At 45.0% G+C, this 27,508-nt stretch overlaps 1 protein-coding gene across 1 annotated transcript in view; it reads left to right on the top strand.

Annotated features, from left to right (window-relative positions):
* Positions 1-27,508, top strand: part of LOC307092479 (polycystin-1-like protein 2) — a gene marked incomplete at both ends in the record, with an annotated part of 78,534 nt that extends 51,026 nt beyond the window's left edge. Inside the window, 15 exon segments of the mRNA XM_079759759.1 lie at positions 684-883; positions 1,585-1,802; positions 2,554-2,770; positions 8,152-8,348; positions 8,352-8,380; positions 10,744-10,948; positions 13,378-13,474; positions 16,364-16,371; positions 16,373-16,502; positions 18,010-18,258; positions 23,219-23,414; positions 23,520-23,730; positions 25,230-25,331; positions 25,870-26,001; positions 27,347-27,508. Of these exon segments, the coding sequence (XP_079615885.1) occupies positions 684-883; positions 1,585-1,802; positions 2,554-2,770; positions 8,152-8,348; positions 8,352-8,380; positions 10,744-10,948; positions 13,378-13,474; positions 16,364-16,371; positions 16,373-16,502; positions 18,010-18,258; positions 23,219-23,414; positions 23,520-23,730; positions 25,230-25,331; positions 25,870-26,001; positions 27,347-27,508 (2,353 nt within the window).

Genomic DNA, 27,508 nt, shown 5'->3' with positions numbered 1-27,508 from the left:
TTGACCAATAAGAACAGAGCCAGCTGAGAATATCAGCTCTGCACACAATCAAGAGAATCTGGGCCCTTGAGAGCTCCTGTGGTTAAACTACATTGTATTCACAGAGAAATGATACGAATTAAGGGGAATGTGGTACCATTTTCAGAGACCCTATCTGTCAATTTTAATTCTCTCAAACTGGGTCTGAACTCAGAGCCTGGAATTTTAACTGCTATCTTTTAGTGCTTTAATTATAACAAATACTAGTATTATAGTTCTATTATTACCTTAAAATTATAACAAAAGTAATAATTGTTAACACTGATGAACATTCACCTATATGCCAGCTACTTTGCCAAATGCTTTATAAGAATTATCACTGTTAATCCTTTCGACAATCTGGTGAGGCAGGTTCTGTTATTACCCTCATTTTACAGATGAGTGAATTGAGGTGCAAAGAGTAAAGCGACCTGCCTGAGGTCACACAGCTAGTAGGAGGGCAGTCTAGCCCACTCGGTCGAGAGTCCCCATCATTAACTCTAAGTGATACTGCCAGGTTGATATATTTCTTTTACAATAGAAAAATAGATGATAAATCTTAGAAACAAACCCCACCTTCTCATCCCAAGATTATTCCAAAGAGACCAGTCTTCTCCCATCCTATCTCCTTAAGTGGCTGTCCCTCTCTCCCTGCCCGTCCACAGCCACCTGTTCTTCATGAAGACCTCCATGGGCTTCCAGGACAGACACATTTGGTATTCCATCTTCAGCTGCTCAGCTCGGAGCAACTTCACCCGCGTCCAGAGGGTGTCCTGCTGCTTCTCCCTGCTCCTCTGCACCATGCTGACCAGTATCATGTTTTGGGGTGTTTCCAAGGACCCAGCTGAGCAAAAAATGGACTTGGGTAATTCCCACTGTCATGGCAGTCAGGTGAAGATGAGTAGCTGGTGAAGATGAGCTGTCACTGCTCCAGAAATGCCACACAGTTCCAGAGCTCCCAAGACCACCTGTTTCAATAATTCACTAAAAGGACTCACAGAAGTCAGAAATACTGTACAATTATACTCATACTTATTACAGAGAAAAAAAACACACAGATTAAAACCAGGAAAGGGAAGAGGCACATGGCGCAGGGTCCAGGAGAGACCAACCGGGGAGCTTCTAGTTGTTTCCTCCCAGTGGAGTTGTGAACAGTGCTCATTCCTCCTGATAATGACATGTGACAATACACATAGAGTATTGCCAACCAGGATGCTCACCCAAGCCTTGCTGTCCAGAGTTTTTATTGGGGCTTGTTCACGTGGACGTGACTGCTCCCCTGCATGACTAGCCTTATCCTCCAGTTCCTCCAGAGGTTGAGGAAATACCATGTGGCCAAGGTCCCCACCATAAATCACACTGTTAGCATAGACTATACAGTGTGACCCAAGACCCCAGGTAAACAAAGGTTTTACAAGGCAGGACATCCCAAGGGCTTAAGAGGTCACCTCGTAGGAGCAACTCAGGGGCCAGACCCCTCCTTGGGCAAGTTTAATCCTTACTGCATGGCCACCTCCTGGAAGAGGAAGAGACTCTCCCACTGAACTTTCCCTTCCTCTGCCTCAGGTAAAATTGAATTTACTTGGCAAGAAGTGATGACTGGGCTGGAGAGCTCTCTCCTCATGTTCCCCATCAACCTCCTGATTGTTCAGATCTTTCAAAACACCCGACCGCGGGTCACTAAGGAGCAGAACACTGGGAAATGTGACAGGGGGTCTCCCAGTCCAACCCCCTCACCACAGCCCCTGGAGGATGGCCTTCTGACACCTGAAATGGTGACCAAGGTATGTTCTCAGCCTTGGTGGTGTGGGAGGTGCTCCACCCTGGGCAGAAGTGGGGGTGTAAACTCAGCATTAGGGCCTGACAACCTCATGTTTTCTGACAGCAACAATCATCAAGATACATCAAGTGCATGCACACATGTGCATGTACACATGTGCACCTACACATGTATACATATATACATAACACATGTGCACCATACAAAGAAACACACATGCCTACGAACATGTACACGCATACAGATATACACAAACATATACATGCATCTACACGCATACACATGCATGCACACATACACAAATTTATAAATGTTTACACACATGCACACATATACAAACCAACACCTACATATACACACATGCATACACACACATTTCTGGGGTAATGGAGAGGAATATTGGTAATGGAGAGAAACTACTGTGTACAAAATATTGCACCTTCATCATAGATCAGACTGTAAGCCCATAGAAAGGACTCCCTCTGCACTCATGCACTCAGTAAGTAAGCACTTTATTGAGTGCCTACAAAGTGCTATACTTTGAGGAATACAGCCTGGAATGCACCAGTTCAAATTCTAGGAGAGGGATTTTATAGGTGACAAATGGAAGTGCAGGGTGGTCCAACATCATGTCTCAGTGGGCAGAGCTGGGATTCAAACCCACATTGTCCGGCCCCAGGGCGAATGCTTTTGACCACTTGGCTGCCCCCTTAACTGTAGCTAACATCCCTTACCCTACCTGGTCTGACCTGCAGGATATGTGGAGACTTGTCAGCTCCCTGTTTAAAGTTCTGAAAATGCCATCCCCTGCCTCAGGCTGGGACTCGGCAAACTTGATGGACATCAACCAACTGCTGGCCTTGCTAGAAGACGTCATCTGTCTGCAGAACATGGCAGGGCAGATGTTCTGGGAAGAAGCCAAACAGAGAGAGGGCCCATTAACACTCACTCTTGGGACAGAGCAAGTGAGAGGTAGGCCCTGATGTTTCTGTGCTGACAGGGGGGCATGTTGGATCCAGGTGGAGACAGGACTGAGGGCATGTCTGTTCACTAAGGGGTCAAGAAGTCCTACCAGAGTCTCCCTCACCAGCCTTCACTCCAACACTGGCCACTGACTCAATCTCAGTACCATACTCACCCTGCTCTCTTCACAATGCCAAGCTGCCTTCCCACTAAAGGCCTTCACACAGCCTAGTCTTTTAATCTAGAATATTCTTTCTCCTTTCCTCACTTGGCTAACTCCTAGTAAGCCTATGGTCTGGATTTAAGCATCCCTTCCTCAGGGGAGCCCACAACAGGGTCTCCAGGCACATGCTCTTTAGCCTTGAAGCTTCTCTTACACTGTTTTCACACTGCTTGTTGCCAAATCATGAATTGTGTGGAGAGTTGTTTAAAGTCTGCACTGTCCTTCCTGGAACATGAGCATTGTGAGATGGGACCCACCTGACCATCTTGTCTCTGTTGATTCCCCAAGCAACACACAGAAAGCATGTAACAAGCATGCACAAGACGACCTCAACATAGGAGGTCATTATGGAATGCACAAAGCAAAAGCCATGCTCTTCTGTATTTAATTAAGAATAGCACTGGCCAGCCTTATAGCTTTGGCCACTCAAAAGAACCATGGCTGGGTACTGGCTCTGCCATTAATGGGCTGTGTAACTTTGGACAAGATACTTCAGTTCTCTGTGCCTCCATTTCTTTTTCCTGTAAAGTATTTGGGGGATGCAAAGTCAAAACAGATCCATTTCCAAATGTGTGGGACAGGACACAGAGGATGGATAAGACAGTAAAAAACAACAACAAAAAAACAAACATTAAAGAACATTGAATCGAAGAGTGAAAAAGATTCCTCTCCATTCTCTTCCAATCCGTCTAAGTCAAGAAAAAGGTCTTAGTTTAGTATTACTGTGTCGACAACTCTTTAACACTTGCTAATCTCTGTTTAGCAGATAGATAGCAATCCTCAAACTTAGAGCCTTTTGAGACAATATTCTGCTAGAATTTTGTAACATGGTTTCACTTTTATTAAGTTCTATGTGAGATACATTATTCTGGTTTAAATTAGTCTCTCTCCTCTTGCCCCTTTCCTGTCCATCTTCCACCCAGATCCTTGCTGCCAGTGTTTAGACAAGGCTGCCCAACAGAACTTCCCACAGTTCTGTATCTGTGCTGTCCAATATGACAGCCACTCTCCACATGTGGTTGTTTAAATTAAAATAATGGAAGTATTGATCCACCTAGCTCCTTGGCTTGTTGCAAAGATTGACTTAAATCATAAGACACATGCAACACTTAGGCTCCAGCGTGACACAAAGCAGGTATTCAGTAATTGGGTGTTCTGATTGGGAGTGATTGCATCTTTCAGAAATATTGCCAGAATGCTTGCAACAGGAAGGCTGTTGATACTGGAACCTTAGCTGAAGCTTCAATGAGGGAGTCACAGGTCAGAAGGGTTTGGGAGGAGGCTTGAGTCAGAGGGAGGAGGAGCCGACGTTGCCCTAGGCCTTTACCAACATCTAGTCTGAACCAGCCACAGCCTTTTCCACATTCACTTCTCACTGGTGACTGGATAAGGATCATGGGACAGGGATGCTTCAGGGCCCCTATTGCCCTAAGAAAACGTGCCCGTGGGCGCCAGCCTCCCAGCTCAGGGTCCAGGGACCCAGGCCTGGTTCCGTGTAATGAGGTCAAGTTTCCCGTAAGGAAATAATAGAAATGTTCAATTTTTTTTTCTTGTGTGGGCGAAAAGGGGCCACATATTAAATCTGACAAGCTCAGGGAAGTGGGGAACCCTGCGTGGTGGCCTTACAAACTCAGAGACCTAAAATAACCACAAAGGATGGTCTGAAATGAAAACTGTTTACTAAGAGCAGTTTATGATGGGTAGTCATGTCGTAGGCTAGAAATCTTCCCTGATAAAGGTCAATTTCACCTTAACTAAGCCTGTCTGTTGTCTTTTTGCATCTATGATAACATACCTTTGGAATATCAAAGTAATTTTCTTTTTCCAAACCTCTCAAAGCACAAGGATCGCTCTGTGGAGACCACAAATTCCCTCATTGTTATTGAGTTCATTGTTGACTAACTATCCTATACCCACCAATGTAAAAGAAATATGTCTATCATTTTACTTTTTTAAAAAATACGTTTTATTTAAATCAAAAAAGGAGGGGATAGTAGAGGAATATCATGTAAGGAAAAATATCCTGTAAGTAAATTACATCTAGAAAATTAATACTTTAGAAAATTAATTGTAAGGCTAAAAGCAAGACACCCATGAAAAACACACAAGGTGACAAAACAAGCCAGAGGAAAATCATTTGGGCAAAAATTGAAAAAGGATCCCCAGTCAAATTTATAGAAAATATTCCTTTATTAACCTTTGGTCGAGAATATGTTTGTATATTTTCAGAAAACAACTCCGAGACCATGTGGATTCCAGCAAGAGAGGAATTGACAGGACTACTCCAGCCATGAAGACAGAAGAGAAGCAGTCCAGAGATGGAAGACGCTGACTTGGTCTTCCCATACTAGCAGTTAGCAGCTGTGCATCACTGCAGATTGCCCAGGACCAAACCGGACAGAGTCGGACCTGCATTACCACCATTTGTCCACCATCCAGAACTGAAATGTCAGTGCTGACATGTACACATAAGGAACTGTTGGACATTGAAATTGGGTCTCAAAAGAACTGTTGGCCCAGAAAGAAACTCACTACACACTGATTCATTTGCCTGTCACCATAACCATTATTGCTTGTCTCATTTTCGGTTCTTATAAGTGTATTTCTAATAGCACATGATCTCACTCATCTAGGGGAAATAATGAACAACATAGACTGATGAACAAGAACAGACCCAGAAACAAGGAGGCATGGATCAGACTGTTGGGCCTCGGGGGGAGGGTAGGGAAGGGTGGGGGGTAAAGGGGGAGATCAACCAAAGGACTTGTGTGCAGGCATATGAGCCTAACCAGCGGTTAAGGACAACAGGGGGGTGGGGGCATGTGTGGGGAGGGGTATGGGATGGGAATGGGGGGACGAGGACAAATATGTGATACCTTAATCAATAAAGAATTTTAAAAAATACGTTTTTATTGATTTCATAGAGGACTGGAGAGGGAGAGAGAGAGAGAAATCAATGATAAGAGAGAACCATTGATCAGCTTCTGCCTACACATCCCACAATGGGGATTGAGCTCGCAACCCGGGCATGTGCCCCAACCAGGAATCAAACCATTACCTCCTGGTTCATAGGTTGATGTTCAGCCACTGAGTCACACCAGCCGGGCTATCATTTTACTTTTTATCCAATCCCAGAGACTCACCCCCCCCCCACCCTTTGCTTTCTCCTGTCTCCCTAATCTATCACCAATGGATTTCATGTAACCCAGTCATGTCTTCTCTTTTGATTGGAATGTAGAAAATAAGGTGCAAAACTACCATTCTCTAGACTCTAGTCTAGAACATTATCTCAATCCACTGAGGTTTTGCTTCCTGGCAATTGTCGACAGTTTGACTCAAATGAACTAAAAAAATTATTTACAGGTTTGAATGTTTCTATGTTGACACTTGCAATAAATGTGTATTACCTGTTCAAAGCAAAATACCATTTAAAACAATGTAGGAAGCTGAAATTTGAACAAACCAACTGTAGAGCCCTAGCAGGTTTGGCTCAGTGGATAGAGCATCAGCGCATGGACTAAAAGGTTGTAGGTTTGATTCCAGTCAAGGGCATGTACCGGGATTGCAGGCTGGATCCCCAGCTGCAGGCTCCATCCCCATCCCCAGTCAGGGCAGGTGGGGTTGGCAACCAATCAATGGTCTCTCTCATATCGATGTTACTCTCTCTCTCTCTCTCTCTCTCTCTCTCTCTCTCTCTCTCTTTCTCCCTTCTCCGCCCCCCCCCCCCCCCCCGGCCGCCTTCCACTCTTTCTAGAAATCTATGGGAAAATATCCTCAGGTGAGGATTAACAACAACAACAACAAAAAACACACAAGAAAACACACGAGATAATGGGGGGTGGGGAACCTGACCACTCATTGGATATTTGATGCTATCAAGAGATTATCATTAATTATTCTAAAGATTGATAATGACATTCTGGTTTTGTTTTTAAAAAGAGACCTTATCTTCTATAGAAGCATCTTTATATATAAAAGGCTAATATGCTTAGTGTCCCTCCTACCTTCCGACCGACCCATTACTATGATGCACACTGACCACCAGGAGGCAGACGCTCAACGCAGAAGCTGCTGAGCTGCAGTGACATGGCAGCAGCGGTTCTCAGGTGACGCACCCTGAAACCAGAGAGGAGGGAGCCCTATTCTTCATGGGGCCACGCTATTCCACCTTTGGCCGTGGGTTATGTTGTTGCTGGGGCACTGTCGGCCCCCAATCTGGTTTACTGAACACTTGTGTTTTCGTTCCACACCCTGTACGACAGCAACTCTGCAGAGAGCCCTCTTGCACTCCGGGACCCTTCGGGGGATGTTAGAGAGCTGGTTTTGGCCAATCCCCTCAGGCCAGGCCAAGGGACCCCCACCTGCCAGAGGGACCTGGCTCACTCAGCAGACGCTGGGGAGGGACCGAGGGAGGTTGACTCCAGGGCGTGTCTGGACCATCTCTCCCAGTCCCGCCCCACCAGCCACCTTCTAATTAATTTCCTTACAATGTGCATGAAAATGTGTACTGGGTCACTAGTATTACAATATTTATTGATGTGACATGAAGCTTGGAATTTGCTTCTAAATAATCCACAAGAAGAGAGTGGGTGAAGTACAGATGAAACAGGAATGGCCATGAGTTGATTTTGAGAAGTGGGTTTGTGCAGTTCATCTTATCATTCTCTCTTTTACAAGTTTAAAATTTTTCATAATTAAAAAAGCTATTAAAGACAAAAGATTAAGACTGACCATCTTTGACATCAGGTGAACCTGGGTTCAAATTCAAATCTTGTGCATATTAGAGTATTTGCAGATGAGGCAACACTATGTCTGGGACTTTCTTTAAGGTACTCCAGAGAAAGGAAATATTGGGGGCAGAGTGAAACAAGATTAGAAAAATGTTGGTCACTGTTATGGCAGGGTGATAGTTATTTTCTTCTCTTCTGTCTATGTGTAAGGAAATTTTGAAAATGCCCTTGATAAAACACTGAAAGGGGGAACATTCAAATCCTAACTGGCTGAGTGAGGCTGGTACCTTGCCCCATCTTTCTGGCCTCAGATTTCTCCTGGTTTGGCACAGTAAGTACCTGATGCAAAAAAGCTGATACTAACAATATTGTTTTTATTGACAGTCTGCTTTGTCCTTCAACACCAGGGCATGCTCTTTCTCTCCCTTGTCTTCCAGAAAAAATTCCATACCTGACACATGAGGTGGGCGCAAGTGACCCATGGAAGAACAGTGTGTACAGGCAGTGTCTCCACCTTCAGCTGGAGCATGTGGAACAAGAACTGCGGCTGGTAGGGCCCCGAGGCTTCCCCCACTGCCAGAGCCAGGCCCGGGCCCTCAGACAGCTGCAGACCCTAAAGGGCTGCCTCATGGGATAGCTGGGCACGCTACCTCCAGCACACACCAGGTAATACACTCCCTTGGGTGCTGAGTGGGTATCTGACCCCAGCCTGGGGCCTTCGGGGAAAGGGCATCCCAAGCAACTCTGGAAGAATGATCACCCAGATCCCCCAGCAGAAAAAAATTCAGGATTCCTGCACAAATTCTGGGAAGGGGGTTTTGAACAAGAAGGCATTTATTGCCATTTGTACAGCATTTTGCAGATCATAACCATTTTTAAATGGGATGTTTCCTAGCTGTTAGCCCTTGGACAAGTCCTTCAACATCTCTGAGCCACATCTGTAAAATGGGAATGATAAGGCCTATCTCCTAAATTGAACTTCAATCAAAATATATTTTTAAAGATAACTAGTGAAATTTGTGTCAGGGATGTTAGAATGCTCTTACTAATAAACGGTGTCGCAGGAATGAGACAGACACTCGAAAATGGCTCGGCGAGGCAATTTTACTTCTGCAGAAGGGTGTGTAGCCAACCAAAAAACTATCTGGTGGGCAAGCACATGGAAAGGGAAGTCTGTTCTCCTTTTATCCCTGACGCATTGCTGCACCGTGAGCTGATTGGTAAGAGTGTGGTTTCACAAGCTGACGCGAGTGGCTAATTCAAACAGGGCAGCACAAAAGGGGGGGGGGGGGGGGGGTTGACTTTTGCAGTTTAACTGCCTACCAGGAAATGGGGTGAAACTAGGCCTTCGTCTTATAGGGAAGTGAAGCCTAAAAGGCAGTTGATCTAGGTTCTAGGTTAAGCTACAAAATGGAGGTTTATACACAAAGGAAAAGAAGTTAGTAACTATACCTTTGACAGAAAAGACTTTTTGATTCTCACAGGGAGAAAAAATTTTACTCTGCCCTTCAAGGTTCTTCTGGCTGCTCTAATAATCAAATTGACATGAGACAGGTTAGCAGGGGGAAAACAAATTAAGATTTAATAACATGCAAATCTGTATACATCAGAGAAACCCAACAAAACTGAGTAACTCACCAAAATGGCAGAAGCCATCACTTATAAATACCACCTTCAGATTAAAACAAAAGATGATGTTGGGGGTGGGGAGTCAGCTCTGGGGGATTGCCAGGAAAAACACAGTAAATAAGAGTAATATTTGGTCTTGCCGGTGTGTCTCAGTGGTTGAGCATGGATCCATGAACCAGGCCATCAGGGTTGGATTCCCATTCAGGGCACATGCCTGGATTGCAGGCTTGATCCCCAGTAGGAGGAGTGCAGGAGGCAGCTGATGGATGTTTCTTTCTCTCTCTCCCTCTCCTATTCCCTCTCTAAAATCAATAAGAACATATATGGAAAAAAAAAAAAAGCAGGGATAGATGAAATAAGGTGGTGATAATTGTTAAAAGTAGTTGATGGGGATTCCTTATGCTCACCGATTTTTGTATGGAGGAATTTTCATAATAAAAAATTATACAGCAACAGTCTTCATGGAGCAAATCTGTGTAAAGCACTTCACTTGGGGACTGGCTCTTAGTAGCACTGAATAAATGTGACTTCAATAGAATATATACACTGTATATACTAGAGGCCCGATGCACAAAATTCATGCAAGGGGCTCGGCCCTCACAGCCCCAGCAGCCTCGGCCCTCGCAGCCCTGACTTGGTCTGGAAGGTCATCCGGACAGTCGTCTGGACGGTCATTCTGCTGTTGGGTCTAATTAGCATATTAGCTCTTTATTATATAGGACAGTGTTAACCCAAAAATAAAAGGCTAAGGTGAGAAGTAACAAGCCTTTATATGAGATCCAAAAGAATAGCTACTCAGGAAGCAATGATTCAGGCAGAAACCCAAATAGTGTTCAGATTAGGAGGTGAAGGCAAGAGGTATTTATAAGAAAGGTAAGTGCAAAAATTACATGAATAGAAGGAATTTCTATGGATGTTAGTAGGCTAAGAAAGGCATTTCTATAAAGGCAGATAAGCTAACACAGTGCTGCTAATTCTAAAGAATGTCTTTAATTTTCATGCCAATAACCATAATGTCTGCTTTCCTGTTTGCTTTGCAAACAGTTGCTTGGAATACAGTGTTGCTTTGGGCCTAATCCAAATGTTATTTTGCCCTGTTTTAACATTCCAAAGGGTAGAGGAGTAGGATGTGCAAGGAAGTTCCTCTAGGATGGTACTCTGACTCAATTTTGAAGTGGTTCTGCTTATATTATTTTTACAATATGTATACTGGATAGAATATAGAATAGCCCTTTGAAGCAGGTACAAGATATAGAGAAAATTGAGGGTCTAAGAAGTCAGGGAGCTTGGCTAAGGTCAACAAGCTTGGCCAAGGTCACTCAGCTGATGGGGTGGAGTTAGATTTTAACTTGAACCCCAGTGGGTGGTGTCACCCTGATTATATCCACTTTCCATTACAGCTCCCTGAGATCAAGCAAGCCCCCTCGAGGCCTGCCCCGGTGGTGTGTCCTGGTGGGCTGGCTCCTGGTGGCCGCCACCAGCGGTGTGGCAGCCTTCTTCACCATGCTATATGGCTTGCATTACAGGAGGACCAGCTCCCTCAAGTGGCTCATCTCCATGGCCGTCTCCTTTGTAGAGAGTGTGTTTGTCACCCAGCCCCTGAAGGTCAGGACCCCTTACTTTCTCTCCTGCTAGCTGCCTTGTCCTAACTTCAGCTGTTTCTTCATCTATTCGTTCAACAAAACTGCATGGAACACCACCTCTGTGCAGGTCCCAGGGCAGGAACAATAATGAAGATGAGTACCATGATGACCCAAGCTTTTGGCCACTCACTCTAGGCCAGGCTTAGTGGTTTACTGAGATGCTGGCATTTCATCATCACAATCACCCTCAGGAAGGACCTTGTCTCCATTTTATAGATGAGAAAACCTGAAGTTAAGAAGTTAAGGTCAGCCCTAGCTGGTTTGGCTCAGTGGATAGAGCGTCGGCCTGCCAACCAAATGGTCCCAGGTTCAATTCCAGTCAAGGGCATGGACCTTGGTTGCAGGTTCCTCCCTGGTCCAGGCCCTTGTCAGGGCTCATGCAGAAGGCAACCAATCAATCAATATGTTTCTCTCACATCTATGTTTCTCTCTGTCTTTCCCTCTTTTCCACTCACCCTAAAAATCAATGGAAAAATATCCTCAGGTGAGGATTAACAAAAAGAAAAACATAAAATATCATAGAGAGGATATTTTTTTAAAAAGTAGAAGGTAAGGTCACCCAGCCAGTGTGGTTCAATGTTTAAGTGTCAACCTATGAACCAAAAGGTCATGGTTTGATTCCCAGTCAGGGCACATGCCTAGGTTGTGGGCTCAATCTCCAATTGGTGGGGGGTGGTACAGGAGGCAGCCGATCAATGATTCTCTCTCATTGAAGTTTCTATCTCTCCATCTCCTTTCCTCTCTGTGAAATCATAAAAGCTAAGAAGAAGAAGGAGGAGGAGGAGGAGGAGGAGGAGGAGGAAGAGGAGGAGGAGGAGGGGAGAGAGAGGGGGAGGGGGAGGGGGAGGGGGAGGAGGAGGAGGAGGAGGAGGAGAAGGAGAAGGAGAAGGAGAAGGAGAAGGAGAAGGAGAAGGAGAAGGAGAAGGAGAAGGAGAAGGAGAAGGAGAAGGAGAAGGAGAAGGAGAAGGAGAAGGAGAAGGAGAAGGAGAAGGAGAAGGAGAAGGAGAAGAAGAAGAAGAAGAAGAAGAAGAAGAAGAAGAAGAAGAAGAAGAAGAAGAAGAAGTAGTAGTAGTAGTAGTAGTAGTAGTAGTAGTTTAGGTCATAAGCATCCTGCCCTTAGACTACACATATAAATAGGAATAACACCAAATTTCCTCAATTCTAAGATGCTTTTAATTGTAAGACAGACCAGCAATTTACAGGAATTTGACCTTCAGATAAAACCCCCAAGTCATTAAATGTGTACAACTATTAGAAGATGCAATCCTATTTCTGAAATGTAAAGTTACTGTCAGAGTAGAAGAAATACTGAGCCCTGGCCTGGAGTTCAAGGTCACAGCTTTCCCTGGAAAAAAATCAGGTGGTAGGAGTACTGTGTGTGTGGGTTAGGGGAAGCTAAAGAAAGGAGGGGACATTTTCAGTGAATCTTTACGCCTTTGAGACTCACCAAATCTGCTACCCCATTTCTTCCCTTTGGCCCTCTGCCTTGTCATGAACAGCCTTTGTCAGAAGATTTCAACAGTTCCTGACACCTCCCCCAACCTAGTCTGAGAATTTTAAGAACAGAGTTCTGGGCCTTTCTATTCCCAATCAAACCACAGAATCCTATTATACTTGTGTACTGTAGGTACTGTTGGGGAGGAATAAACTTTCCTCTACCCTCAAGATTCTTTCAGCTGGTCTAACAGTTAAATCTACATGAGACAGATTAACAAGAGGAAATAACCAAATTTAATACACACATATGAATGAGAACCTGATATACATGAAGGAGTCAGAGAACCCATATACATGAGAGGTTCAAAGACAGAGAAGGAAAATGAGATATATATATGACACTCTGAGCTAAGAATCACCTTGGGGCTTCAGAGGGGAGGAAGGTCCTTGCAGGATGATAAGAGCAGGTGTTCAGCAATTAGAAGTTTACCCTGCCCTACAAATAGGTCATAAAAACTGTAATAACTCTTACTATAGGCAAGCTCCCTAATTTAAATTACTTAAGAGAGAGGTAAAAATTGCTCATGAGCTTGCAGGGCCTTGATTCCCTCAACTCAAAACAATTCACATAGCAAAGAAACTTATTGGAGAGGCCTGTTCTGAACCCTTACATCAGAGACAGTATAAGGGCTAATCACTTAATACAGGAAGAAAGGGAGGAGGGAAGCTTAACTCACCTCACATTGGAGTATGAGCCAGGTGCATGCAAGCCCTGGCCCTCACCCTTCATAAACATGTGCCCTCTCTACAGAGGATGGGCTAGTTCCTACCTGACTTACCCAGAGTATGGCTCCTGGGACAAGGACATAAAAGTGGCCCCAGTCCCACCCTCTCTCAGACCAGTAGTTGGTAGTTTCCAACTTGGGTTTGGTGTTCAACATGGGTATTTTCCAGGTGCTGGGGTTTGCTGCCTTCTTTGCACTGGTCTTAAAGAGCGTGGAGGACGAAGAGGAACCTATGGCCTCTCTCCTGGAACACTTGTCCAGCCCAGGTAATGGTGCAGGCAGGGACCTGGAATCTGACAAAGCTGAGAAAGCCCTAGAGAGCCCAACCACTGGGTGAGTGGTCCAGGCCTCAGATTTTGCTCCCCATCTGCTCTTTACCCCTGACTGGTGAAACATCCAGAATAAGTGACTCCGTTGTCACTTGAGCAATCTTATTCCTTCTTTACTGGGCCTTTCTATCTGACACCTAAGCATGACTCCTTGGCCATTAGAGGCACCTCTGGGGCCATGCTCTGTGCTATCATTCTCTGGCCCTCACCCTTGATTGTAATTTCAATCAAGCAGTTTTCTTCTCCAAGGCTCAGCTCCCTGGTCTTTAGAATGGAAACACACACACACACACACACATACACAAAAGCATGTGGATTGGCTGCAAAGATTGCTATAAGCTGGAGTTCTAGGAAAAGGATCTGCAAACTATAACCAGGGGCCCAAATCTAGCCCAACGCCTATTTTTGTAGTTTTACTAGAACATAGTCAAGATGAGCCCTGTTGGAGGAGCCCCATGACCAGACCCCTTCCCTCAACCTGATTTCTCACTTACCAATAGAAACTCCTGAGGGTGTTGACAATAAGAGAATTACAAAAGCAAACAAGCAAACAGAACAGAATCAACACTCTTAAAGTCTATGCAGTTATCTTGAGCTTCAGGGAAAATAAAACAGGAACTAACAAAAGCCCATGTATTTACATCAGTATGCACTGTTGTTCTTACCCACACGGGCCTGTATTCTTCCATTATAAATTAGGGTTTTGGCTTTGCAAATCCAAAGGTCCATTAAAATCTTCTTCCTAAGACAAGAGTAATTTTTCTCTAAGGAGAGGCCACCCTCCAGACTAATTAAATATTCATTAAGTCATTCCTTTGGCAATTATTCAGGGAGTACTTGCTGTGTGCCAGACAGTGCAGTGGCCTGGGAACATAATTTATATGAAATCTACTCGTAATGTATAATTCATTGATTGCAGTAATTTATAGAGTTGTGCAACCATCACCACAATTAAGACTTGGAAAAGCTTCATCACCCCAGATTACCTCTTGCCCATTTGAAGTCAATCTCTGCTCCTACCCCAGTCCCAGGGAACACAGCATTGACAAGACGGAACAGGTTGCTGCCCTCGCAATGAACAGCCCATGTGGAGAGACACATTAAATAATTAAATGCACAAGTAGACATATAAGTATGAGTTGTGATGAGAACTAGGTGTGGGATAATAAGAGAGTGCAGGCTTCTCCACTGAGGTGGTACCTAAGCTGGCTCCTAGAGGATGGGGCCAAGGAGGAATTACACACTGGAAATGTGCAAAGGCCCTGAGGTGATATGCAGCTTGTCATTTTATAGCAATTACTGACAGTGTGGATGAATCATTTGGGATTGTGGGAGGGAGAATGGTTCAAGATGAGGGCAGAGAGGTGAGTGGAGAGCAGGTCATGCAAGGATCTTGTAGGATCTGGGTCAATGTTAGGGTTTCAAAGTGTTTTAAATAGGAGAGCAGCATGGCCTATTTGTGATTTTAGAAAGATTACTGTGGCTACTCTTGGAGAACAGAGGTATTATGTTAAAAGTGGAAGTGGGGAGGCCATTAGGAAGAATATCAAAATGGTCCGGACAAGAGATGACATGTGCTGGCAGTGAGGGTGAACAGAAGGGAATGGAGAAAAAAAAAAAAAAGTTGGGCTAATATACTCCTACCAGAATGGCTAAAGTGAAAAAAAGTGGTAGAACCAAAGGCTGACAAGGATGAAGAGAAACTGGAGCATTCATACATTGCTGGTGGTAATATAAAATGGTACAGCCACTCTGGAAAACAGTTTGGCAGTTCCTTTAAAATCTAAAAACAGACTTAGCATATGCTCCAGCAATTGAACTCTTAGGCATTTATCTCAGAGAAACAAAGACTTATATTCTCATAGGAACCTGTGCCCAAATGTTCATAGCAGCTTCATTTGAAATAGCCAAAAGATATTTGGCCACTCCTAAGAATCTACCCAAGAGAAATGAAAATATATGTCCACACAAACACCTGTACTTGAATGTTCATAGCAGCATTATTCATGTTAGCCAAAACTAGAAACAATCTAAATATCCATCAATGGGTGAATGGAAAAACAAAGGAAGTATATCCATACAATGGAATACTACTCAACAATAAAAATAAACTAACTACTAAAATGGGTGAACAACATGGATGAACTAACTACAACAACATGGATGAACTCCAAAACATGCTAATTGAAAGATGCCAGATACAAGAAACTACGTACATATGATTCCATTTATATGAAATATCTTGAAAAGGAAAACCTATAGAGGCAGAAAGCAAATTAATGGGGCTGAGGGTGGGAATAGAGTGAAAGTGGGGACTGACTTCAATGGGACATGAAGAGAACCTTCTGGGGGTGATGAAAATGTTCTAAAATTGGATTGTTTAAAATGTACTAAAATCATTGAGTTGTAGACTTCCAATGGGTGAATTTATGAAAATTATATCTCAATAATGTGGTCTGAAAAAGAAGATACTGGAATTAGACATGGCATGACTTTTCTTGAAATACTATTTACCCTCATTCTTCCATCCTTTTGAAAGTGTTGGGATCCATCTTAGAATCCAGGAGTGCAAGGAAGATGGCATCCAGGAGTGAGTAACCCTTCAGGGAGGGGAAGGTATTAATTTTCAGTACCAGGACAATTCCCCACATGAAGAAAAAGGGATGGAGTTCCGGGCACTGGAATAGCGTGGGCAGAGCATGGAGGGCAGTGTTGGGTAATGGCTCCCACAAGGGAGGAACTGTGAATCCTAGCTGTACTGGTTGCAAATGTACAGCCTGATTCCACTGCCCATGGGGAACTATCCTTGTGTTCTTGCTTTCACAGACCCCCTCTGCCCTGTTCCGAGTACGAAGAAACAGCAGAAAGGATGTCTACCAGCCGCCTCTGGCTGCCAACATTGAGAAGATGAAAACCACCCACCTCAAGGAACAGAAAGCGTTGGCTCTAATCAGAGAAATCTTGGGTAGGCAGCCAAGATTACCCGTGAGCAATCTTCCCACTTGGCTGGTTCTCAACACAGACTTGAAAAGGAACTGTGCAACCTCTGATGAGCCCCACACTGCATCTTGGACATTTTCCCAAGATTTTAGCTCACTCCAGCTTCTGCCCGACACTTAAATTTCTTCAGTGGCCCTTCGGATCAAACTCCCCACTGTGGCTCCATCCACAGCAGGTCACCTCTCTCGACCCCTTTTGCCCTGAGCTCCAGTGACACAGGATTTTACAGCTCCTGGGACACCGTACCCACTCCTGACCCCAGGTCTTTGCCCAGGCTGTTCCACTAGTCTGCTGGAATGTGCTTATCCCTCTTCCCTACCTTTTCTTCTGGCTAAGTCCTCTTATTCTTTCATTTTCAGCCCAAAGACTATTATATCTTCAGATAGGCTTCCTCTGACCAAAAGCTTTAAAGCCTATGTATATCTTAGTCTGGGTTCCCCACAAGCAGATCTGGGTACATATAGTTGGTTTGGGAGGTGATCATAGGGAATATTGGTAGGGAAGGGGAAAGTGCAGGGGGAGAGAAGAAAGCCAATGGAAAGTGGGGTGATGAGTGGTTTCCATGTGGATAACTAGGGCTCAGTTCTGCTGGTGACCTTGCTGGGAGCATGTAGTACACACCCCCAAGTTGTCACCCACTAGGTCACTGGTGAAGATGGTCCTGAGGAGAACACGGACCTTGCAGCACTCCTGGCCTGCCTTCCCACTGGCTGACCATGATCCTGGCCAAAGCAGAGAGCAGGGAGGATTGTGCAGGAGAAGTAGCATGTGCAGAGTGAAGAGTTCCGAGGGGTGTGGGCAAAAGCCCCGAGAAGTCATCCCAGGAAGAGGTTTCCATATTGCAGATTCCCAGTCCCTGACCCAGAGAGTCTGATTCAGTAAGGCTCCTAATTCCCCACATGATTCTGATATCTGGCCTCCTAAACGAAATCTTTATATGTTCTTTGGCCCTTACATCACACTCACCAGTCTCCTACAAGACAGGTGAGTTCCATGAGGGCAGGGAACACATCTGTCATCTTCATCACTCTATCCCCAGCATTACAATATGGCAAATGCCCCATTTTTTAAAAATTCTATTTAGGAAACACTCATATAACATGAACTTGAGCAGGCACTATTTTAAGTGCTTCATAAATATTAATTTCTTGACTTCTTCATCACAGCCCTGTATAATATAATTATTATCCCCATATCATATATGAGGAAAGTGAGGCACAGAGGGTTAAAACATTTGGAAAGGGCATATAGATAGAATGTGACAGAGTCAGGATTTGAACCTAGAAGGTTCACGGTCTGTGGACTCTTTCTTTCTATTGTCTCTATAAAAATCAGTTCCATTGTCACCAGAGAGGTGAATAATTGGTCTACAGAACCTCAATTGTTCTGATCCCATGTGCCATTCTGTTTCCTTCCTGGGCTTGGTGGGAGTGGGGACTCTGCCTGACCAGGGGCTATGCTTCCTTTCCCAGCATACCTGGGCTTCCTGTGGATGCTGCTGCTGGTGGCTTATGGACAGAGGGACCCCAATGCCTACAACTTCAACAGACACCTTAAGCATAGCTTCACCCAAGGCTTTTCAGCTGTCCTGAGTTTCCAGGAGTTCTTCATGTGGGCCAACACCACGCTTGTAAAAAACCTGTATAGTCATCACCCAGCTATGGTCCCCTTGCCCCAGGACCTGTGTCAGCCACCTGGTGTACTGTTCTTTCTAGGAACAGGTGTGGGTCTCTGTCAACATCAGCCTTATAGAGAACCAATAACCATAGGCCATATACTTTAAAGGAGGAACTCTCAGAAGACTGTGTGTACACAGAGAAGGGACCTAACCCTCTCTTGATGCAGAGTGGAGAACTTCCTAAATGAGAAGTAACTGAGCATGAATCTGCTAGGTGGAAATGGTGTACCGGGCAGAAGGAACATGAGAAAATATGAGGCATGGCACATTCTCAGAACTACAAAGTGTTGTGTGGCTGCAGTGTAGGGTAGGAATTGAGTACCAGTGAGAAGCAAAGCAGAAGAGAAAAGGGGTCAGATCAGGAAAAGTCTCGAAGTTCATATTTTATGCTCAAGGAAATAAGGAGCATTGATGGTTTCTACCTGAAGGAGTAACATAATCAAACTTGTAGTATAATCAAAGCTTATAGCTTGTATATCTGCAGGATCCCAGTTTTTACTTTGAACCAGTGTGTTTCTTGACTCACTGATTTTATAGACAGAGCTAACATTTATTGAGTTATTGTTGGATGCCGTACACAGTCATAAAGACACCACTTTATTTATTTATTTTCAATGTATTTCTTTATCGATTTCAGAGAGGGAGAGGGAGAGAGAGATAGAAACATCAATGATGAGAGAGAATCATTGATTGGCTGCCTCCTGCATGCCCCTTACTGGGGATCGAGCCCACAACCCGTCCATGTGCCCTTGGCTGGAATCAAACCCGGACCCTTCAGTCCACAGGCCGATGCTCTATCTACTGAGCAAAACCAGCTAGGGCTAAAGACATCACTTTAAAATCATCTACTTTCACCTTTCTGAAACTTCTGGGATATTTATTTATTTTTTTTAATATACTTTTTTAAAAATAAATATTTATTGTTCAGATTATTACAATTGTTTCTCCTTTTTTCCCCCATATCTCCCCACCACCTGGTTCCCACCCCCCCTCTGCCCTTACCTCCCCCCCATTGTCCTTATCCATAGGTTTATGACTTTTGTCCAGTCTCTTCCCGTACCCCCCACACAGACACCCCTTTCCCCCTGAGAATTATCAATCCACTCCCATTCTATGCCTCTGATTCTATTATGTTCACCAGTTTATTCTGTTCCTCAGATTTTTAATTTACTTGATTTTTAGGATCACTTGTTGATAGATATGTATTTGTTGTTCATAATTTTTATCTTTACTTTTTTCTTCTTTTTCCTCTCTTTAAAGAATACCTTTCAGCATTTCATATAATACTGGTTTGGTGGTAATGAACTCCTTTAGCTTTTTCTTATCTGTGAAGCTCTTTATCTGCCCTTCAATTCTGAATGATAACTTTGCTGGGTAGAGTAGTCTTGGTTGTAGGTTCTTGCTGTTCATCACTTTGAATATTTCTTGCCATTCCCGTCTGGCCTGTATAGTTTCTGTTGAGAAGTCAGCTGACAGTCGTATGGGTGCTCCCTTGTAGGTAACTAACTGTTTTTCTCTTGCTGCTTGTAAGATTCTCTTTTTGTCTTTTGCCCTTGGCATTTTAATTATGATGTGTCTTGGTGTGGTCCTCTTTGGATTCCTCTTGTTTGGGGTTGGGATATTATTATCATCCCTTTTTCACAGATGAGAAAATTGAGGCTCAGAGAGGTTAAGTTATTTGTGCAAAGTCACACAGCAAGGAAACTCAAGGCCTAGAATTTGAACTCTACACTCCTAACTTCCACTCTAGAATGTCTCACTCATTCAACATACCCAAATTGAGTTCTACTTTGTGCCACACCCATGTTGCCACACCAAATATATGACAAAAACTCTACCCTCTCTAAAAGTCCCTGTCCATAAAAATGTCTCAGTATCAATAGAATTCTTTGAGCTCAAAAATTATCAGAAGTACTTTTATTTTTATTTAAGTTGATTATAAAACTTATGCAGAACAGTTATTTTAAAAACTTAAAGATGGTTTAGCTCTTGAAGGGGTCTGCAAAAGATGACAAGGGAGCTAAATCCAGCCCTCCACCTGTTTTTGTAAGTTAAGTTTATTGGAACACTACCTCACTTATTCCTTTATGTGTTATCTATGGCTGTTTTCCTCTAAACCGGGTTAAGTCACTGGGACGGAAACTGGCCCACAGGGCCTCAAATATGTGCCATCTGGCCCTTTACATTAAAACTCTGTCTACTTGTGCTTAGAGAACAAAGCCTGAGTTCTAGGAAGGGACAATGGTGAGTCTGTTTTAGGTCACAATGACTGAGATCATTGCCAGCCAGTGTGATTATTGTACCACACTAGCCATGCTTTATGATTCCTTACAATGATCTAAACAGGTTCTTTTTTTTACATTCACACAGACTGGTTTCTTGCTTAGATGGATTATAAAACAATTTTACAGTACTCTTTTTATATTGAGTGTCAGAAAACAAAAGAAATCTGCCACTTTTGATAGAAACCTGAGTATAGTTAAGTTTGGCATTATAGGAAACCCTCAGTTGTATTTTGATTAGTCAAATAACCAAAGTTTGTGTTTATTTCAGAAACTTGCAAATTTTGTTTTCTTGTTGAAATAGATAAACCATTTTGTAGTTAGGTCCTAAATTTTAAAAGTACTTTTTAAGACCAAATTATATGCTTCATATTTTTAGTCTCCCTTTAACCCAATGGTTCTGAGGCCTAGCTCCTCAGCAGAATCACTCAGGGGGATGATTCAACCCTGATGTCCAGGCCTACTAAATCAGGATGTCCGGGGACAGAGCCCCAGCACAGTATTTTTAATGTTTTCCTGTTGTTTTTTTCTAAAATGTAGATGAGTTTGAGCCCACTGCTTTAATTAGAGCTAATTGCCATCATAAAGGAGGGCTTACATGGTTATTATTTCCACATATATGAACAATTAGATGACATGAGCGAAGGTTGGGTATTTTAAAAGGGGGAGAGGGGTGGGACAAGGTGCTGCAGGAGCCAAAGGAGGAAGCCACCATCCATACAAGCCACCCCAGTCTGTTCAAAAAAGGGAGGAAAGTTCTAGAAGGCAGAAGATTAGGTAAAAGGAAGACTTTCACTAGGGCATTATACATGTGTATGAAATGCTTTTAAAAACTTGAGATCATATAATTTTTTCTATAGACGGTTCCCATCTATGTCATTAAATATAGATCTATGCCATTTTTAATGACACACCAACATTAATACTGAATTTAGAGTGCAAAGGCATGAGAGGGAAATGAATGGCAGGGTGGGATAGGGGAAGAACCTGGATTTTGGAATCAGACACACCTGGATCCTAACTGTCATTCTTCCACCACCAGTTATGCCACTAATTATGTCACTAGTTTTGTGACCTTATGCCAACTCTCTGTCCTTACCTGTAAATGGAGACAGCATACTCCCTCATTCGGTGATTTTCAGTCAGATGACATAATGCAATTAAAAGTTCATTAGCCTGGGTCTGGGTGAAGCTGGATCCCGGGTCCGGGTGAGGCCGTGAGCCCCTGGATCCAGGTGAGGCTGGGTCCCGGGTCCGGGTGAAGCTGGATTCCGGGTCCAGGTGAGGCCGTGCGCCCCTGGATCCGGGTGAGGCTGGGTCCCGGGTCCGGGTGAGGCCGCACCCCTGGGTCCGGGAGAGGCCATGCGCCCCTGGGTCCGGGTGAGGCCGTGCGCCCCTGAATCCGGGTGAGGCTGGGTCCCGGGTCCGGGTGAGGCCGTGCGCCACTGGATCCGGGTAAGGCTGGGTCCCGGGTCCGGGTGAGGCCGCGCCCCTGGGTCCGAGAGAGGCCACGGGCCCCTGGGTCCGGGTGAGGCTGGGTCCCGGGTCCGGGTGAGGCCGCGCCCCTGGGTCCGGGAGAGGCCACGCGCCCCTGGGTCCGGGTGAGGCTGGGTCCCGGGTCCGGGTGAGGCCGCGCCCCTGGGTCCGGGAGAGGCCACGCGCCCCTGGGTCCGGGTGAGGCTGGGTCCCGGGTCCGGGTGAGGCCACGCCCCTGGGTCCGGGTGAGGCCACGCCCCTGGGTCCGGGTGAGGCCACGCGTCCCCTGGGTCCGGGTGAGGCTGGATCCCGGGACCGGGTGAGGCTGCACACACCTGGGTCCAGGTGAGGCCACACGCCCCGGGGCCTGGGTGATGCTGGGTCCCAGGTCCGGGTGAGGCCGCGCGCCCCTGAGTCCGGGTGAAGCCACGCCCCTGCGTCCAGGCGAGACCAAACCAGAGGGAGTCGGACCTGCATTACCACCATTTGTCCACCATCCAGAGCTGAAAAGTCAGTGCCGACATGTACACATAAGGAACTGGTGGACATTGAAATTGGATCTCAAAAGAACTGTTGGTCCAGAAAGAAACTTACTACAGACTGATTCATTTGCCTGTCAGCATAACTATTATTGCTCGTCTCACATTCGGTTCTTATAAGTATATTTCTAGTAACACATGATCTCACTCATCTAGGGGAAATGATGAACAACATAGACTGATGAACAAGAACAGACCCAGAAACAAGGAGGCATCGATCGGACTGTCGGGCCTCAGAGGGAGGGTAGGAGAGGGTGGGAGTAGGGGGGAGAGATCAACCAAGGGACTTGTGTGCATGCATATGAGCCTAACCAATGGTTAAGGACAACAGGGGGGTGGGGGCATTCATGGGGAGGGGTGGGGGATGGGAGTGGGGGGATGAGGACAAATATGTGACACCCTAATCAATAAAGAAATTGAAAAAAATAAAAAATAACAACAACAACAACAAAGTTCATTAGGCCCTCACTTAGCACAGCAACTGGATGGTACTTCCATCCCTCCTTTAAATGTAAGGGCAGTAGGGACATTCTCTCAGACAGGAGGAAGTGGCATCTAGTGACCCCGAACCAGGAGGGGAGGTTCACAGTACTCCCTCATCTTTGTCCTCTGGTCCCTGGGAGGATCCCTCCTTTGTCATTCTTCCATAGCTCTGCAACCGTTAACCAAGACTGCTAGGTAACGGCCTCACACACTAACTGCTGAGGCCCCATGATCACCATCACCATCACTATCCCTATCATAATTATCCTCATCATCCTCATCACCAGCACCATCATCACTGTCATCTCTATCTCCATCATCATCATCATTATCACCATCATCCTCACCATCGCCATCTCATCATTACCTGGCTGGGGGGATTGGGACAGCTCTGTCTCCCAGACCTGTTGTAGGAAGTGGTGGCCTCTCAGATAAGTCTAATCCTGGGCTGAACTGAGTCCAAATGAACTCTGGCTGAGCTATATACAGTCTCTGAGACCCAATCTTCCTTCTTGGTCCCAAAGTGGGATCAGTTTCAGTGAGACAGCTGCAGCTGACACTGCCCTTGGCTACATCATTGCCTTCCTGGTACTGCTGTCCACAGTGAAACTTTGGCATCTGCTCAGGCTAAACCCCAAAGTGAACATGATCACATCAGCTCTACACCGTGCCTGGGGAGACATTTCTGGCTTTGTTATCATCATCCTTATCATGCTCCTGCCTTACTCCATTGCGGTGAGTGGCTCCTTTTGGGAAAACCTCAGGGCTGGTCTCCTTGGAAGCAAAAGACTTCTCAGTGCTAGGGGATTGGGAATTAGGGTAAGAGAAACCGTGGGAACCCGAGGGAGATGATGGGTTTTCTGAACCTAGGGCCTTTTATCTGGGAGCTCATGAACTGGTCACTCCAAACGGAGACCTCAGTTGGGTAAGAGTGAGGAGGTACAGTCTCTATCTCCAGCGAAGGATTCCTTTCTGTATCCAGACCCTGCCTGGATGTGCCAGTTCTTCCGACTTTCCCAATTGCTCAAACATGCACAAAGCGCTCCTTCTGTGACAGGGGATGTGGAGATGAGTTGGGCAGTCCTGTCCTTGAGCTGGGGCAGAGATGGGAAGTGAGGATGGATGTATCTGCAGGCCATGTCAATGCTTAATGTCCTACACATGAGGCACGAACTTAGTAGGGCCAACACTATTTTATTCAGCCACTTAACACTGAGAGCATTTAAACAATCACATTTCTTTTGTGACTGAAAAAAAAATTAAACTATCAACTTTTTTTATATCAAGAAATGTGAGAAACAAAGAACCTCTAATACTTCCTGATCTCCATCTAAATATGCTCCCCATCCTCTCCAAGTCCATGATTCTCATCATAACCCTGGCTCCCACTCCTGACACTGTTCACTCAATCTTGACTCACTCCTCACCCTAAGCCCTTTCTGAATTATCATTCTGGCTGCATCCAGTCTCTCATGTTTCACCATCCCCTGATCTGCATACCACGCAATAATCTATCTTATCGTAGTCCCCACTCATCTCTAACCCTCTTCCCATTCCTGATCCTTTCCCTGACTATCACCTTAACCCTGATCCCCGACTCCATTCCTGACCTCACTCCATCTTCCTTTCTCACCCTCAAAAATAGGGTGCAGTGCATTGATGGAGTATATATGCTGAAAAGCTGGAGTCTGCTTTTGTCAAAAGTACCCCATCCAACCTCTTAGTTCATGTGGATTTATTCAGTCCTCCATACTCAATGCACAGACTGCAATGAATTGCAGTGTCCTCTGAGAATAGAAGTCATTGACTCAGAGCCAATGCAGTGCGGGGCTTCCCTCTGACACAACCCCCCGTGGAAATCTTTGGGGTGGAGAATGTGGTGGTGAGGGAAAAGTACGGTGGGGAGAAGGTCCTGTCCAGGCAGAAGAAGCCTATTGTCCATCCAACCCAGCTCCCCCAACGCAAAAAGGATTGGGCCTCAGAGAGCCCAGTTTCATTACTGAATTTTAGAACAGCCATCTGAATGAATACAGTAGGAGCCTAGTGGGTGGTGTGTGAGCCCCAGAAGTGCACAAACTGGGTGTGTACTTCTACCAACTTTCATGTAGGTATCAGTAGCTTAGCCAGGCCAGGCCAAGGATGTGGCTGACTCAGACCACTGACTCTGTCGAACAGCAGGCTTTAAGGAACTGCATGTTTTCTTTCACTGCTCATGAGGACTCTTTCCGTAATAGTCAAACTTGATATTTGTTTGGAAACTCCATTCCTACAAAACCCTCTTTGATGCAGCAGAAACGATGATCAGCCTTCAGCTTGGAATCTTCAACTATGAGGAGGTAATGGGGTAGGGTAAGGGAACATGGACACTGTTATCTATACCAAGCCTTTACAAAAATTAGAAAAAGCAGTCCCCTCAAATGCCTTCCCAGTGGATATCACCCTGTGTCCATGGCCTGGCAAGTGCATGTTAACTATGGACAAATACAAAGGCTCCACTTCCTCCAGGCAGACAGCCCCACACTAAGGCCCACAGCTCACCCTGGGGACCCCAGCTTACAGAAGAACATCAGGTACTGGCTTCTCAGGAGAGGGCTGCGCTAGGGAGTCCTGGAAGGGAATGCTCCTGACCCTAGCCAGAAATGGTGACCGTAATTGGAAATGGCAGCAGTAAGGAGTAGGGATGCTGCCCTCTCACTCTCCTGGCAGCTCTTGAGAGCACTGCCCATACTGCCAGCCCCCAGGCAAAAAGGGCCCTTCTGGCTCAAGGCTCTGCCTAACTCTGAGGACCAATTTTCCTTCTGAGGATACCTAGTGGGGGAGGTGGCCAATAGGACACAGGACCCTCAGGGATGACTCTGTATTTCTTCCTAACAGGTCCTGGACCACAGCCCAGTGCTCGGCTCCTTCCTAATTGGGTCCTGCATTGTTTTCATGGCATTTATTGTGCTGAATCTATTTATCTCTGTCATCCTGGTAGCCTTCAATGAAGAGCAAAAATACTATCAGGTGAATTCCTTTGGCCTAATCTTCAATAGTCATTGACCTTGAAATAGAAAAAGGTTGGCTGAGCAGCATTAGACATTAGGGGAACTTGAGAGACCATTGTAGCTTAAAGCCTTCATTTCATGGGAGGGGAAACTGAGGGCCAGAAGAAGAAAATTACTTCACCAAGATTGTAAGCAAATGATCTTGAATTTGCTAAAATTGGGTCTCCTGATTGCCAGTGTGGGACTGTTCCTTACATCGGTGATTCTCAGCTCTGATTGTACATTTTAATCACCTGGGGGCTTTTGGAAACTACTACTGTTGTACCTGAGACCACTAAAAACAGAATCCCTGGGTGAATGATGCAAGCATGGGTATTTCTGAAATCTCCCTGTGTGATTTTAATATTCAGTCAAGGTTGAGAACCCATCTATAATAATAAAAGTGTAATATGCAAATCAACCAAATAGCTGAACAGCAGAATGACTGTCCGGAAGACCTTCCAGACAAACTTCTGGATGAAGTCGCCAGGGCTGTGAAGGCCTACTCTTGCATGAATTTCGTGCGCCGGGCCTCTAGTTACAAATAATCAAAGAAAACTTAGGTGATACAAACAAACTTTAATACTTCATGAAGTGATCAGTGTCCATTCAGAGAACTGCAAGGTAGGGTGGAAGGCGGAGCTTTTATAGGATAAAGAATAAAAAATAAAAATAAAAAACAAGGAAGAGAAAAATGAAAAATATCGATTGGCTGGGGCCACAGAGTCAACCTGTTTGGGGTGAGAAGGAAAAAGAAATAAGTACGGATAGAGCCCAGAGTTGGGCTGGTATTTGGGGACTGGCTGACTAAAGTACTGCATTTCTGTCAAGGGGAGCATTTACCAGGACACAAATGTTATCTAAATTTCAGTTTTTTGACATGGCACCCTGGGCAGGAGCAGCTCCACTCTAGGCCTAGAAGTTTATTTCAACAAGTCATATGGTGACTCTGGTTTAAATTTTGAGAAATTGCCAAACTGTTTTCAGTGGCACCATTTCCCATTAACAGGAGCAATATATGAGAGGCTTTGTACATATATTCCTAATCACCTCTGATGGGAGGGTGGGAAGGGGATGGAGGAATTTTGTCATTTTCATCAGAGGGGAAGAAGGAACACCCACTCCCCTGGGATAAAGTGGGGAGAACACAATCTTCAGATTCCCTGAAAGAGATGAATCCCTGGATTCACAAAAGCAAGTCTAAAAATCAAAGTGACTTTGGCAGGGACCAAGTTACACAAGAAAACCATGATTTCCCCTTAGAAAGAAAAGCTCCCAAAGAGAATGTGTCTATATATGTTGTATGGTTCTTTCTCCCTCTGCAGCTGTCGGAGGAAGGAGAGATTGTCGATTTGCTGCTGATGAAAATACTCAGTTTCCTGGGCGTTAAATGTAAAAGACAGGAGCCTGAAAACTGCAGTGAGCAGCCCAAGTTGCTGTCAGAGGCCCAGTCCCCTCAACCTGCACAAGCTGCGCTCCAGGTTTAA

The sequence above is a fragment of the Cnephaeus nilssonii genome, assembly GCF_951640355.1.
Source record: "Cnephaeus nilssonii genome assembly, chromosome: 20".
In the NCBI taxonomy this organism is placed as follows: domain Eukaryota; kingdom Metazoa; phylum Chordata; class Mammalia; order Chiroptera; family Vespertilionidae; genus Cnephaeus; species Cnephaeus nilssonii.
This window is presented reverse-complemented; position numbering and strand designations above follow the sequence as displayed.